The sequence below is a fragment of the Cynocephalus volans genome, chromosome 16 (assembly GCF_027409185.1).
Source record: "Cynocephalus volans isolate mCynVol1 chromosome 16, mCynVol1.pri, whole genome shotgun sequence".
Taxonomy (NCBI): Eukaryota; Metazoa; Chordata; class Mammalia; order Dermoptera; family Cynocephalidae; genus Cynocephalus; species Cynocephalus volans.
The window spans coordinates 1,456,580-1,472,395 of NC_084475.1; the positions used below are offsets into that span (position 1 = coordinate 1,456,580).

The 15,816-nt window shown below is 49.7% G+C and overlaps 1 protein-coding gene across 1 annotated transcript in view; it reads left to right on the forward strand.

The window, feature by feature from the left end:
- The window catches only part of NMT1 (N-myristoyltransferase 1), a 33,561-nt gene extending 18,130 nt beyond the window's left edge, over positions 1 to 15,431 (forward strand). The window contains exons 4-12 of the mRNA XM_063081220.1: positions 5,587 to 5,705; positions 7,149 to 7,240; positions 8,101 to 8,217; positions 9,033 to 9,203; positions 10,150 to 10,258; positions 12,397 to 12,567; positions 13,102 to 13,269; positions 14,250 to 14,387; positions 15,076 to 15,431. Of these exons, the coding sequence (XP_062937290.1) occupies positions 5,587 to 5,705; positions 7,149 to 7,240; positions 8,101 to 8,217; positions 9,033 to 9,203; positions 10,150 to 10,258; positions 12,397 to 12,567; positions 13,102 to 13,269; positions 14,250 to 14,387; positions 15,076 to 15,096 (1,106 nt within the window). The 3' untranslated portion in view covers positions 15,097 to 15,431. The remainder of the gene's footprint in view (positions 1 to 5,586; positions 5,706 to 7,148; positions 7,241 to 8,100; positions 8,218 to 9,032; positions 9,204 to 10,149; positions 10,259 to 12,396; positions 12,568 to 13,101; positions 13,270 to 14,249; positions 14,388 to 15,075) is intronic.
- The last annotated feature ends 385 nt before the right edge of the window (positions 15,432 to 15,816 follow it).

Here is a 15,816-nt window from a genome sequence, read left to right on the forward strand (position 1 = left end):
TGAGTTGAGTGATGGCTGGCAACCCCTAGGTAGCTTCAGGATGGGGGCTGGTCACTGGAAAGAACAAGGCAGGATTAGAGGGTTGGGACTTTCAGCCCCACCCCACAACCTCCTGGGACGGGGAGAAGGGCTGAAAGTTAAATTGATCACCAATGGCGAATGATTTAGTTTGTCATGCCTATGTAATGAGCCTCCATAAAAACCCAAAAGGACTGAGAGCTTCTGGATAGCTGAACACATGGAGGCTGCTGGAGGGTGGTGCACCTGAAGAGGGCATGGAAGATCCAGTCCCCTTCTCCCATGCCTTGCCCTATGCATCTCTTCTATCCTTTCTATCCTTTGTAATAAGCTGGTAAATGTAGATATGTTTCCCTGAGTTCTGCGAGCCACTCTAGTGCATCAGTCGAACTCAAGGAAGGGGGTTGTGGGAACCCCAGTTAATAGCTAGTCAGTCAGTAGCATGGGCAAAATAACTTGGAGTTTACGATTGGTACCGGAAGTGGTATTGGAGTATAGTGGGAGAAACTTAAGTGAGTATTTTTTTCCTACTCATTTGGTGTCAGTTTCTCTCACTGTACTCTCACAACATGCTTCTGACACCAGATGTGGGAAGGTTTCTCCCTACACACTAAGCAAGCAATCAGTTCCACAGCGGACACCAACTGGGTGTCCTCTAATTCAAATCTATTCTGACACTATCTACCTGGAGGTAGCATCAGATCCCACAAGTTAAGGACTCAGTCCCCAATACTGCCCCCACTTTGTGTGCCAGTCACAAGCCCAGGTCCCTGGGACTTCTGACAGACCAGCTATAAATTGGGATTCCCACAGCCCCCTCCTCCCTCTCTATGCTTGATTAATTTACTAGAACAGCTCACAAAATTCAGGGAAACACTTACTTACATTTACGAGTTTATTATAAAGGATATTTTAAAGGATACGAATGAGTAAACAGCCAGATGAAGAAATCTGGAAGGGTCCCAGGGAGTTGGGGTGCACAACCCTCCCAGCATGTGGATGGGTTCAGCTGTCTAGAAGCTCCTCAAACGCTGTGCGGTTGGGGCTTTATGGAAGTTTCATTATGTAGGCCTGATTGAAGCGTGGACAACCGTGTGGCAATGGGATTGGACAAAAGGGTGTGATCTAACACTAACAGACTGGGTGGGGAAGCCCAGCCAGCCTGTTTGTTCAGATTCTTCTCGGCCCCTCTGTGCATCATCCCTTCCTTCAGAGCTATGGGGCAGGACTTCTGGAATGGAGGTCTTATGACCTATAATCAGATAAGATAGGTCAGAGAATTTCCGACTTGGGGAGAAAAAGGAGCAGGTGAAAGGAGAGCAGGAGAAGGTAAGAGTGAGAGATGGTTTTCTGAGGCCTAAAGTGTCTCAACATTATAATAAAAGAACAAGGATTATGGGAGTTATGAGCTAGGAACTGTGGACAAAAACCAATATATGTCATAATATCACAGGAATTAATGATTATAAAACTCATGCATATCAAGTATACTCTGTTCACAGCACTCCCTTCTTGAGAGAGTTTTAATTAGATTGTATTCTACTAAAGAGACCTAGAATTCTTTAGAAGTTTTGTTTTTGTTTTTGGTGGGTTTTTTTGGCAGCCGGCCAGTAAGGGGATCTGAATCCTTGACCTGGGTGTAATAATACCGCACTCTAACCAAATGAGCTAACCAACCAGCCTTTAGAGGTTTAAAATCATCCTAAGTTCACCATTGAAAGGCCTTTGAAATAAATGTTTTATTTTGTTTAACAATTGTGTGTACCCCTAGATGAACTTTTATCCCCCTTTTCAGATCATGTCATTCTTTTTATTTATTTTATTTTATTTTATTATTATTATTATTTTTTGAGATGACTGGTAAGGGGATCTTAACCCTTGACTTGGTGTTGTTAGCTCCACGCTCTCCCAAGTGAGCTAACCGGCCATCCCTATATAGAGATCTGAACCCGTGGCCTTGGTGTTATCAGCACCACACCCTCTCGAGTGAGCCATGGGCCAACCCTCATTCTTCTTTTTAAAGTCATCCCTTCTCCCACTCTTGTAGAGGGGAGCGGGATCCTTTTTTGCCTCAGCTCAGTGATTTGGAATCTGACTACTCAGATTAGTTTTAAAAGTAACTATCAGAGGGAGAATATGGAGTCACACTTCGTTTCTGTGCAACAGGGAGAGAAGCTTCCCCTCTCTTCTCCCTCTCTCTTATCCTGTTCATTTGGCTTAATGCCTTCCAATTCACAGACATTCCTTTCTCTTAAATCCTTCGCAGTTACACAACAGTGCTTAGTTATGGGTCTTTGAATTTGGGGGGAAGAGTGTACAGAAAGAAACCCATTAAATTCCAGTGTTTTCTTCTAAAGTTCCAAGTTCTTTTAAAGCAAGTTCCAAGTGTCCTCCTCTGTCATTTCCTGACTGGTTCATGGTGGCCTAGAGATAAGTGGCTGTATGCTTGCCGTACTCAGCAGAGCAGCCTTCCCACACCTGCTCAGCAGGAGATGCTCAAGAGCCATTATAAGCTGGAGGGCAGGCTGCTCCCCACACACTAGGACAGGCAGAAGCCACGATGCTGGGCACTGGGAAGGACAGTGCAGGAGCCTTGGGCTGTTTCTCAGCTTCCTTGGCACCCCGGAGTAGGAGTGGATTCCAAGTGGCTGCTGCTTTCTCAGTGTCTCCTGTATTTTGCAGATATCAGACTTGGTAACCTATGAGAGCTGGTTTCTGAAAAGATAAAGACTTAAACTTTTACATGATATTCAAACTGTTATTCAGTAATGTCAGTTCATAAGCACTTACTGAGAGCTCTTTGTAAACTGCAAATCTGAAGATGTCATCTCTGCCCACCCCTTAAAAGCCCATTAAGGATATCCCATAGGATACAGTCCTGCCGTGTAGTATCATTTGCAAGGCCCTCCATGATGGGCCCCAGCTTTCTTCTAGTTTTAGTTCCTGCCTTTCATCTCCAGGCCTTTACATATACTGTTTCCTCTGTGCACATACCCTTCCTGCCCCACGCACTCCACCTCCAGCCTGGCTGATTCCTAATGATCTTTGATGTCTTGGCTTTAGATATTGCCTCTGAGCAGTCTTTACGCACACGCATGTGCACACACACACATAGCCGGTTCTATAGCACTCCTTACTTCCTTCTCATAGGCCCTCGTCATGCTGGGCAGTAGGTGCCTGCTTGTGTGTCTGTTGATGTCCATGATGCTGAGGACTTGTGTCCATTTCACTTACCAGCTGCTGGCACATTCTAGGGTTCAGTGAGCACTTGGGAAGGAGTGAGTGAATGGAAATGCCTGTTGGGGGCCGGCCTGTGGCTGACTTGGGAGAGTGGGTGCTGATAACACCAAGGCCACGGGTTCGGATCCCTATATAGGGATGGCCAGTTATCTCACTTGGGAGAGCGTGGTGTTAACAACACCAAGTCAAGGGTTGCGATCCCCTTACCGGTCACAAAAAAAAAAAAGAGAGAGTCTTGGGTCGACCCCGTGGCTCACTCGGGAGAGTGTGGCGCTGGGAGCGCTGAGGTCGCAGGTTTGGATCCTGTATAGGGGTGGTCGGTGCGCTCCCTGGCTGAGCGTGGTGCGGGCGACACCATGCTGAGGGTTGCGATCCCCTTACCGGTCACATAAAAAGAAAAAAAAAAAAAAAAAGGAAATGCCTGTTGCCTGTAGACCTCCTAACCTGCCTAAATGAGAAGATTTAGCCTTGATATTACTGTAACACAGTAGGGAAGACCATCAGTATTCGTGGTCATGGACATCATTTAGGAAAAAAATAATTGCAAAAAGGTTTTAAAGTATGTTTTAGAAAAGGTATAAATTCAGTACAAGACAGGGAATTGACTAGCACTTAGGTAAGACTAGAGCAGAAATCCCTGGTGCTTTCCAAGGGTCTGGCCCTTGGCTTTGCAGGCTAAAAAAAATTTTTTTTTATATACATAGCAGTGAATTGGAAGCAGATTGACTTATATTAAATTAATTCACATGGGCTACTTTATGAATAAACAAAAGGTCTGTTTCTTAACTAGGGAAGAAAAGTATGACGTCTCTCCCAAGCAAACCTGTTGGGGAGCCAGATTATAAGTAGATGTAGCTAGATGCTTCCCTGCTGTATGTCCCCTTTGTCCCTATATTGTGCTCTTTTCAGTTTTTGACCCTTAGCATGTTGGTAATGACTCATTTATTGACTGTTTCTCCAGAAGATGGTATATATTGTGAGGACAGGGACCTGGTCTTTTCCCTGCTGTATCCTAGCATCTGTCATGGTCACCGATGCACGGTTGGTGTTCAGTAAACATGTCGAGTAGAAGAGAGTGCGATGCTAGTCCTGGTGGCCTTGTCCTCAGCTGAAGCCTGCTGTAGCCATTTCCACTACACTTGCCCCACAGACCCATTCGGGGAGGGTGTAGAGCTGCCTGTTACACATTAGAATGAAAAGTTTGGGTCAGGAGTCTGAAAATCAGTAAAAGTATGAATTGAGTGCCTGGTGTTTACAGAGCTCTGTGCTAGGAGCACTATACTGATTGGGTCCCTTTTGAAGACTCAGTTTTCAAAATTCACTAAACATTGCATTCTTCTGAGTGTGAACATGAATGAATTGTAGAAACTAAAGTAATTCCAAGGGCCAAAATTATGTGGCTAATTTGTCCAAGTTTATCAGATGAGTCTGATTTAGTTAGCTATGGGCAGGAATTGGGGCTGTATCTTCTGAGATCTCCCATATATTCCCACAGAAGAGGAGAATGCTGTCCAGGGTGGGGATGCTGTGGCTGAGGGTAGCTTCCTGGCAGCATTGTGTACACTTGGTGATTCAGCCTAAAGGTACTTGCAGGACTCTAAACACTGAGGTCCTGAATTGGCAGTAGCAGTTAACTGGCCCATGCTGTTGAAAGCCAAGGCTGGCAGGGCCAAGATTGAGCCTGGTGCCTAGAAGCCATCATCTGGTTCAGAAATAGGCCCAGTACATTGTTCTTGCTGTTGACACAAAAGCAGCCTTGTTGCAACTCCTTATAAATCCATCCAGATCGATGGGCCTGGGCCAGGGCCATAGCAACACTCCTTACACCAACCAGGAGGCAGGAAGCCAAATTAGTGAAGATAAATGTTTGTCATTCAGTAACCCAAAGGGGCTTTAAAAGGATTTCAGAAAACAAACCACCTTGGATCCCAGTGACTGTGCTTAGGTTTTGCCATGAATTGGCCCTCAGTTAGGGCCAAGGGTAGCTGATGAGATGGTTGTACTTTGCCAAGCACAGAATGTTCTTCAGATGGAGGACTCCTAGGGACAGGAGGAATTTACTCTGGTCCGGTTTTTTTTGTTTTTTTTTTTAAAGATGACCGGTAAGGGATCTTAACCCTTGACTTGGTGTTGTCAGCACCACACTCAACCAGTGAGCTAACTGGCCTCCCTATATAGGATCTGAACCCGAGGCCTTGGTGCTCTCAGCAAGCACCACACTCTCCTGAATGAGCCACGGGCTGGTCCTACTCTGGTCTGTTTTTGAGCTGAGCCCCTTCTCTCCCCAGGAGGCAGAGGGTGAGATTCATGGCTGTGCTCTTCTTCCAGGTGAAGTGGTGAACACCCATGGTCCTGTGGAGCCTGACAAGGACAACATTCGCCAAGAGCCATATACCCTGCCCCAAGGCTTCACGTGGGATGCTTTGGACCTGGGGGACCGTGGTGTGGTAAGTAGGCTGCAAGTGTGGGTTGGACACCACTTTCACAGTAAGCCCTGTAGTCATACCACAACCACGTCTCCTCAGCCCCTCCTCAAGGACTCACTTGAGAGCTGAGCCAAGGAGTTCTGAACAGACTCTCATCTGTTGCTTCCTGGGCCTGCCCAGGACACCACATAAATAGTGCTTGGCTTTTCAGGCCAGTTGAGAATTAAGCTCTGTAGCTCCCCAAGGTGGGTACCCTTTTTTTTTTTTTTTTTTTTAAAAAGATGACCAATAAGGGGATCTCAACCCTTGGCTTGGTGTTGTCAGCACCAGTGAGCTAACCGGCCATCCCTATATGGGATCCGAACCCGTGGCCTTGGTGTTATCAGCACCGCACTCTCCCGAGTGAGCCATGGGCCAGCCCTGGGTACCCTTTTTTCATCCATTCATGTTTTGTTTCATCCCCACCCTGGACAGCATGCCCCTCTTCTGTGGGAGTATGTGGGAGCGCTTGGGACTGCTCAAAAGATACAGCCCCGGGCCGGCCCGTGGCTCACTCGGGAGAGTGTGGTGCTGATAACACCAAGGCCCCGGGTTCGGATCCCATATAGGGATGGCTGGTTCACTCACTGGGTGAGTGCGGTGCTGACAACACCAAGTCAAGGGTTAAGATCCCCTTACCGGTCATCTTTAAAAAAACAAAAAAGATACAGCCCCAATTCTTGCCCTTGAATGGCAACTTATATAATTTTTGAGTTCTTGCATTTGAAGGAGACTTGCTTTCTGTGGAGGTTAGAGCTGAATCCTTATTTCAGCTTCCCTGTTCTTATTTCTAGTCTGTGTCCTGACTGATGAGCTGGGGCTGCTTAATGAGGATCTTTCCTCCCATTTCCTCCCCAGCCACCCAGAACCTTTTCTTTTGACCTGAGGGATGTGTTTCCCTTGGAGGGAGTGGTGAAAATGTGAACAGAACTTTTTAATACCAAACTTGGGCCAGCAGATGGAGACAGCTGGGAAGGCAGAAAAAGACCAAAAGGACTTTATTTGGGGCCAGAGGATGAAAACCAGGCATGGTAGGAAATAGCAGTGACTCTCCTTAGAGTAATTCCTTGGCCAGCCCCAAGAGTCAGCTCTCCAAAGTGTTTTCACAGAAGCAAAGACCAGTGGCTCTCTGTTGTTGCTAGGTCAGATTGATGGAGTGGTTGGTTAGTTAGATGACATTCTCTGTCTGTCACTTTATGTACTTGGGTCTGCCACTCTCTCCCTTCGTGGCTCAGTTTCCTCTTACAGCTAAGATGCTTATTACAGAAGAGTCCCTGCCATGTCTGGGGTGAAAAAGATTTGTGAGATTAGACATTGTTTTTGGTAGTTTGCCTTGTCCTTCTGAAAAGCTTGGAGCCCTAGGGTGTAGGAGCTGGTCCCCCAGCTGGCTGAATGCCTCTCGGTGAGCTCCTTGCTCCTCCACAGCTGAAGGAACTGTACACCCTCCTGAATGAGAACTACGTGGAAGACGATGACAACATGTTCCGCTTTGATTATTCCCCGGAATTTCTGTTGTGGTGAGTTGTAAGGGATTTCCTGTGGTTCATGAGGAAAAGGCTTAGAGCAGAGCAGCCACAGGACCCCAGAGTTTTCGTCCTGGCCAAGAGCCAGCCTTTGAATGGCAACTTAGTGTATAATTTTTGAGTTCTTGCATCTGAAGGAGACTTGCTTTCAGTGGAGCTCAGAGTTGAAACCTTATTTAAAACAGACTGGGTGAGAGAGACCTTGTAGAATTGGTACCCAAAAGAAAAGATCATGGTGACTTTATACAAGGGGGTGGGGTGGAGTGAGACCTACTAGACGTACTAAGATTTAAAGAAAAGAAGGGTCATTTTCTGTCTAGTTCCTGAGAATGCTCAGTTGTAGGAAAATGGCCTTGCCTGGCTGAGCCATCTACCTGCCTGGCCCACATTTACGATCAAGGAAGGGAGAGGCATGAGGCTGAAAGGGGAGGGAAGGGAGGAATGAACAAGCAGAAAGAGGAGAGTGATGTCTGGAGGGCACATGGGAGAGACCAGAGCTCAGGGTGCCACGGTCAGCTCCCAACCACAGGACCTTCTGGCCTCCAAACTGCAGAGGCCAGTCCTCTGGTTCAAGATGTCAGAATAAACACAGAGAAATTGGACCAGGCATGAACTCCTCAGTGTGACAGTCTTGGATTGGGTGAATAAGTAGGACAAGTGGGCTGAGCAGTGACAAATGGCTATGGCTTGATTCCATTTATGTCCTGGAAGGCTTGGCCCTAAGGAGAATTCAGGTATTAACCCTCAGGGAGGTGGTGGCGCCAGGTTAGAACCACACTTGGCTGTGGAGCCCAAGCAGCTTATTCAGCCTGCTGGCAAGCAGCACCACCACCCCAGCCCCGTCTCTTTTCCAGGGCTCTCCGGCCACCCGGCTGGCTTCCCCAGTGGCACTGCGGGGTTCGAGTGGTCTCAAGTCGGAAACTGGTTGGGTTCATTAGCGCCATCCCAGCAAATATCCATATCTATGACACGTAAGCACCAGCACCCACCCCCACAGCACCACCATCCTGCTTGGTCTGGGAGGGAGGAGAAAAGCTACACATACTCCCCATGAAAGAAAGAGAGAAGGTGCCACAAAGGGAGGACACCCGGGGAAGAGAAATTCATAGGAACCACCTCTTTTGCTCTGAGTGGTGGCTGGTTCCCATGGCTGTGACCTGGGCTGGAAGGTGCCAGCCTGAGGCCCAGGGTGCTCACTCAGCAGGGGTTCATTTTTGCTCTCCTGCATCAGTCATATGTGATGCTACTTGAACGGCTTCAGGAATGGGCCTGAGACAGTGTGATCCAGATTCAGGTAGTTATTGGGGTCTACAATCTCTGTTCTTCATTTTCCCTGGAAATGTCAGAATCCTCTGCCACGGTCTTCTGGGTTTAATGGCTATGTATTCTTGAGGGAACCAGACCCTTAAAATTCTAGAATAGCTTTGATTTGCTCTGGGGTTCCCTGTGCCACATCCCTGCATGCTAAAGGTGGGACTCCCCCGCCCACCACGGGGACTTCATCAGGGAGATGCTGGTGGTGCCTTCAAATAAAGGTGTTTGCTTGAGTCCCACTTTCTTTTGGAAGTAGGGCCTGTGTTGACGTGAGGCAGGCATCTTGCCTGGGAGGGGCTGGCAGAGTAGCGGGAGGGAGTCCCAGTACCAACTGCCGAGTGCAGGTGGTGGCCAGAAGCACACCTGTGCTGAAGACCCTGGTCCCTCCAGGTGTGGCTCCACATGCTTGAAGAGATTGCCACTATCTTCTCTGTTAAAAGCTTTGTCACCTGGATTTTTCCTCCCCCTTAAGAGAGAAAAAGATGGTGGAAATCAACTTCCTATGTGTCCACAAGAAGCTGCGCTCCAAGAGGGTGGCTCCTGTCTTGATCCGTGAGATAACCCGGCGGGTCCACCTGGAGGGCATCTTCCAAGCTGTTTACACTGCTGGGGTGGTACTACCAAAGCCTGTTGGCACCTGCAGGTAAAAATCTCTTCCTTCAGGGTCCTAGAAATACTGGCACCCATGCTGTAGTCGAGGAGCTCATGTTGCTGTGAGTTGCTACTCTGCTGCTGGGCCCGGTGCATGCCCAGGAGCATCTGGCTTCTCTGGCACCTGCAGGAGTGAAGTGTGGAGTGAAGTGGGATGGCTTTAGGGATGGCAGACTGGAAAGCGTCGGCCTTGTCCAGAGGGGAGCCATCTGCAGTTCCTGCTGAGTACTGCCAGTTGCAGGGGCGGGGGTCAGTCTGCTGGGGATTTTGTTTTTGTTTTTAAGGATGAGCCCAAATGTGGGTTCTATGGGAAATGTCCTGAAGGTTTAAATGGTTGGCTCAATTTTGTTTTGAATATTGTGTGAGCCAAAGAGAACATGTCTGAACCATGTGATCCAAGGACAACCTGTGCCTTAGAAAGTTTTTTGAAACGATTGAATAATCTCTGCCTAGAGAATTTTATTTTTTTAATTAATTTTTGGCGGCTGGCTAGTACAGGGATCTGAACCCTTGACACTAGACTCTAACCAACTGAGCTAAGTGGTCAACCCAAAGCATGACTGCCTAGAGAACTTTAAAAAATCCCCATGTGAAGGCCGAAGAGGAGGTAGGGGGAGGGTGGACACATGCCGATCTTGGGCATAGTTTTTCCACTGACTTGATTCCAAGAGTGAGGATTGCTCTCCCCAGACAACTGCTGTAACAAAGGAGTGGCTTTTGAAATTGAGAAAGAAAAACAGGGAGAAAGAAACTAGGAGGAGCTATGGTGGCTTTGCATTCAGTCGGGGGAGGCTGGAGAGCGGGCAACGCAACTGGCTCAAGTGGGTCTGACGTGTCTCTCACGCCACCTGCTGGGCATCTTGAAGGTCTCCCTGCTGTTGTCCTCTTAATGGGACTGGCCAGAATCCTCTGAGGACAGGATATTTGTGTCCCCACAGGTACTGGCATCGGTCACTAAACCCACGGAAGCTGATTGAAGTGAAGTTCTCCCACCTGAGCAGAAATATGACCATGCAGCGTACCATGAAGCTCTACCGACTGCCAGAGGCCAGTGGTGCTCTGGGGCGATGGGCAGAGGCCAGAGAGAGGCCAAGGGATGTCCCCCCTCAGCAGGAACAGAGCCAGGCTTTGCGGGGGTGGGAGGGTTCGTCTTACCACAAAAGTGAGCCAGCCCGTAGCTTCCGGATCCCCATGCTTTCCATTTCTGTTGTTTCTGTTATCTAAAGCAAGGGTTTTATTTTAGTTTGACTTTCTCAGTTCTCCTGAGTCTGCACCTGGCTAGCTTCTCTGCCAGCTGTTGATTGGGCTCAGAAAACACCTATTCTCTGTAATTTTAGCCTAAATGTGAAGTGTAAATAGAAAGATGAATCCACTTACTGAACCTTCATGTACATCACAACACATGCCAGAGCCCGGTGTAAATGAGCTATGCCCTCTGCCGAGTCAGGTTAAGGAGGGCTGGCCTAAGCTTGTGAGGGAAGCTCAGATTTCTAACCCCAGTCCCCCCACCCAGATTTGGCACTAAAGGACTGGGCGACTTTGAGTGAGCTGGTTTTCTCTTCTGGGTCTCAGTTTGCCTAGTCTCCCAAAGAAGCAAATGCTCCTTGTTCTCCAGTTGTGCCTGGCTTCAGGATCCTAGCGTACGGATTCTTAAAATCCCTTCTCTTTCCTCTGAGCGCTTCCAAGCAGTTGTCAGTCTGCACAGTTATTGGGTGCCTGCTGATCAGAGGGCTGTCCGCCCGGGCACATCAACACCAAATGGGATTAATCACCCTGGAGTCAGGCTAATCCGTCACTGGATTGGGGTGATTAGGGTCCTGTCTTGAGAGCCTGCTGCCATGCAGTTACACACTGCCACAAAAACAGATTTTGGAGGCCATGGTAGGTGTCTTCTCTCTTGTGTTAGCATGACAGATTTGCCCTGCATCTATGTAGGCAGGAAGAGAGCCTTCTTAAAGTGCTGCAGCAGCCAGAAGAATGTCCAGACCTCCCACATTGGGGTGAAAACCCCAGCACTGTCACATGTTCATTCTAGGATTTGAGGTACCGTTGTGGGAGCTGCCATGTAGAATGAGGTCAGTCAGTGTTCCCTAGAGAGGTCAGGGGTAGCAAAGAATTTGGAGGCCAGAGGTCCTGGAACTGAAGTTTTAAAATCAATTCCTGCACTGGGAAACAGTGCTGTCAGGCAGCGACTGAAGGTGTTGAACTGTAACTCCACCCTGTTTTCAGATTCGGCCCAACCACACGTTTGTGTATCTGAACCTCTGGGCGTTCTACCAGCCCCAGTATTTGCTCCATAGGATCGCATGGTTTCATTCCACTGAAGCATTTTGCTAAGAAAAAGCAGCTGTGAGGTAGGACGCTGGTTTGAGATTAAATCCCGGAAGTTGGCTTTTCTTCTGAATATCTCTTGCAGCATTGCCCTGCTGGGGACACTACTGGTGCAGCAGTGTCTGAGTAGACAAACCAGGCATGCATCTGCATATGCTGGCCGGGCCCTGGGGTCTGTCCGTGAAGTGGAGAGAGACCAGAGCACTTTGGAAGATTCAGCTACAGTTCAGTGTGAGAAGGCTGTGAGGGCTCAGAGGAAAGGAGTTCGCAAAGGCTCTGTTGGGCCCCAGCAGTAGCACTGTGCTGGGCTGAGGAAGGTCCTGGGAAGGGCTTCAAGGGGGGACAGGGTTTCAGTCACGGCACCACTTGCATTTTGAGCCAGATCATTCTTTGTCGTGGGGGCTGTCCTGTGCATTGTAGGATATTTAGCAGCATCCCTGGCTTCTATCCCCTAGAGATCAGTAGCACCCTTCCCCCACTTGTGACAACCAAAAACGTGTCCAAATATTGTCAAATGTCCCCTGGGAGGCAAAATCGTCTCCTTTGAGAACCACTGGGCTAGGTGGACAGAAGGTTTAGCTAGAATGGCCAACTGGCCCAGACGAGGGGCATGATGGGTTGTTAGGAAGACAGCCTGGGACCAGCGATGGATGCAGCAGCCTTAGCCTGGGTGCTGGCCTCAGCCAGCAGGGAAAGGGCTGGAAGGCACTGAAGAGGCTGGCCTGTGCCTGAGGAAATGCGCACAGCGAGCAGGAGCGAGTTCCGGAGGACGGAGGATTCTCTCTTGAGGACCTGGGTGGATAGATCCAGGATGACCAGCACATCTGATGCCGTCTCTGCTACCTTCCTTCCAGACTCCCAAGACAGCTGGGCTGCGACCAATGGAAAAAAAAGACATTCCAGTAGTGCACCAGCTGCTCACCAGGTACTTGAAGCAGTTTCACCTCACGCCCATCATGAGCCAGGAAGAGGTGGAGCACTGGTTCTACCCCCAGGAGAATATCATCGATACTTTTGTGGTGGAGGTGAGTCAGGGACTCATTCTGGAGAGGCGTCCTCCTGAGGTGGCTGGGTGCCAGGGCGTAGTGTTGGCGCCCTGCACTTCCCTGACCATCCATGTTTGGTCCTCCCTAAAGACACGGACCTTGCTGGAGCCCTTGTCCCCTACCCCACCCACCTTTGATTACACGGAGTAGAGAGAACTGAGCCCCTCTTAGTCAGATAAGCCTTTGATTCCCTGCCTGTCCCAGCTTAATCTATTGCTGGCCAGACATCAGAGACACAGTCTGGGGAATGGGAGCCACAAAAAGAGTTCTTGGTGATGCCCAGGCAGGGAAAGGGGGCTGGACAGGTGCAGCCCACAGTCCAGCCTGGCTCTGTCCTCATTTACTCTTAGCCAGTGTGTTTCCTCCCTCTTATCCTGTCTCAGTTCCTGCTCGTTCACCTGGAGGGGCAGAGCTGCTGAAGGTGGCATGAAAGGAGTAGAAGATACTTTGTTCCCAGGCTGCAGTGTCACTGTACATGCGTGACATTGCCTCTTTCTGTTGTCTTCCCTTCAGAATGCAAATGGTGAGGTGACGGATTTCCTGAGCTTCTATACGCTTCCCTCCACCATCATGAACCATCCAACCCACAAGAGTCTCAAAGCTGCTTATTCCTTCTACAATGTTCACACCCAGACTCCTCTTCTAGACCTCATGAGTGACGCCCTTGTTCTCGCCAAAATGGTAAGAGGCAGAGCAGAGGGTCTCTGGAGACCTGTGGGGGAAGGGGCAGTGGAGTGGCGGTGAGCACAGCTCCCGGGAGGTGCTGTCCGTGGGACGGGAGGCTTGGAGTCCTCCTCCTCTCCTGCTCCGCTTCGGTAGGGTCCCAGCAATTTCAGCCAAAAACTCAAAAAAGTAGGAGGGAGCAAGGAGAGTCCAGACAAAGTGAAGGCACTGAACTCCTGATTTATTTCAGTGAGTTTCGTTCTCACAGGAGGTGCCGCCAAGGAACCTGAATAGCCAGGCCTGCCCTTGGAAGACAGGGCTGCTTCTCACAGCGTTCCCAGTGTGGGGACGGGGAGATTGGTCCCTGTCTCGGTGAGTCACTGGAGTGTCTGACTGCAGAGCCTGGGGTGGAGAGGTCAGCAGTTCATTGCACGGTTCTGGTGCCCCTGCACCCGGCCAACCCACTGTGCACAGGCCGTTCCCTGCCCTGCGAGCACCCTAGTAAGTGTCTTCATCAGTCTCAAAGCAGCATATGAGGGATCCTGCATCCCATGGTGCACAGCCAGGTCCTGAGCGTCAGGGTGTCCCCGGAGTAAGGAAGCCACCCAAGTGTGAGGAGCTGACAGGAGGCAGCTTTTCTGAGGGAGGGCTCAGGGCTTGGTATCCAGAGAGGACTGTGGAAATGACTGGAGTGTTTCAGGGAGGGGTAACAAGGAACAGCAGGAGCAGGGGCCTGGATACTGAGTACATCAGTGTATACTCAGAGGGCCACTGAGAAGCCAGGTTGGAGGGGTGGCACTCAGAGTGTCCTGAGAACTGCAGCTGGTGAGCTGGGCACTGGCCGGAGTTTAGATTTAACACAGAAGCAGCTGGAGCTTCTGCAGGAACCTTGATCTTGTGGCTGCCTGTAGAACACTTTTGATTTGATAGCCAAGGTGGGCAGGAAGGGACAACCTTCACTGGCCTCACCTGTTTTTGTTTTCCTTGCCACCCTGCAGAAAGGGTTTGACGTGTTCAATGCACTGGATCTCATGGAGAACAAAACCTTTCTGGAGAAACTCAAGTTTGGCATAGGAGACGGCAACCTGCAGTATTACCTTTACAACTGGAAATGCCCCAGCATGGGGGCAGAGAAGGTACGTGCCGTGTGCAGCTGGAGTCTGGGCCTGCCACATCAGGGCTCTGGTGTCTCCAGCAGAAACAGGGCTGTGGATCTGGGATACAGCATCAGTTCAGGCCCTTGAATGATCCCCTCCCTCTGATGGCCAGATCAGCGGGCCAGTGTTCCCTCTTCAGCAACTGGTGTGAGAATGGGAGAGGGGCCAGGCCCAGGCCACGCAGGAGCAGGAAGGTCGTCTCCAGCTTCTCTTCCCATCAGTGGAGCCGCCTCATCTGGCCAGGGCAGGGCGTCCTGCGCATCTGGGGAGACGTGGAAGTTGAGTGGCCCATGGTTGGGGAGGAGGTTAGTGTCTGAGGAGCGTTTCCTCTTGTGGACTGCCACCCTCATCCCTGTACGGCATTTCCTTAGACCTTCCTCCCCCAGCCCCACAGGGCAGCCCAGGGGCGTGGGTGTAGTGAGCATTTACCAAACACTGACAGCTGAACTGGAGGCAGGCCTGTGGGCCAGTTTTCCTCAGGACGCCAACCTCCCGTGGCTTTCCTTGAAGGATGTGATAGCGTGTAAACCCTGGCGCAGAGGCCCGGCTTGGCGTGAGTCTGCTCACGCAGCATGGGGTGTTCTGCTGTGGAACTTGAGGGCTGGGTGGGGAAAGGGGAGAGTCTGGGCGACTGTCAACTCAACTCCGCTTCCATTGGCCTCCCTAGGTTGGGCTGGTGTTACAGTAACCAGTTGCCAGTGAGACTCTGGATAAAGCCACTGAGAATTCACACCAGGAAATGGAACCCACCACTTGTTGGTCCAGTTTTCACAAATGTGAGAATCCCTGGCAAAGGGAACAGGACTGAATCGGCTTTACCAAACCGCCAGCGAACTTGACAATTGTATTGCAATGGCGTAGGCTGCGTGATGTCACCTCTGGCTGTGTCTCTGGTCTCCCTGTTTTCCTATTAATCGCATCCTCATGCAGCCGTGATCAAGGGAATGTAACTGCTGAAAACTAGCTCGTGATTGGCATATTATGGAGTTAACGGGTGAATAATAAAAGTATATATATATATTATATATATATAAATATTTTAAATATCTTTCATGTTCCAAATGTACAAGGATGTTTGGTCTCTAATGAAAAGCTGAATCCAGATCATTCCTCAAAATTAGAACCCAAGGACAGTGACAAACAGACACATGTATTGATGCAGTTCATTGTTTCCTTCAAAAGGAGGCATTGGCTTTTCTTGGGGGAGCAAGAGAGAGAGGATCTGGGGAACCTCATCTAGTTCCCCTTCTGAATTAGCTGGAACAGTCTGGCTTTGAGAAGGAAGGTGGAGGGACTCTGCTGGCCTCTGGAGAGGGCTCAGGTCTCACAGAATGGCAGATGGAGCCTCCTGGATGGGGCTTACCCGCAGCAGGGACTTTCCTGCACGGGTCAGACCTTTCCTGTGTTC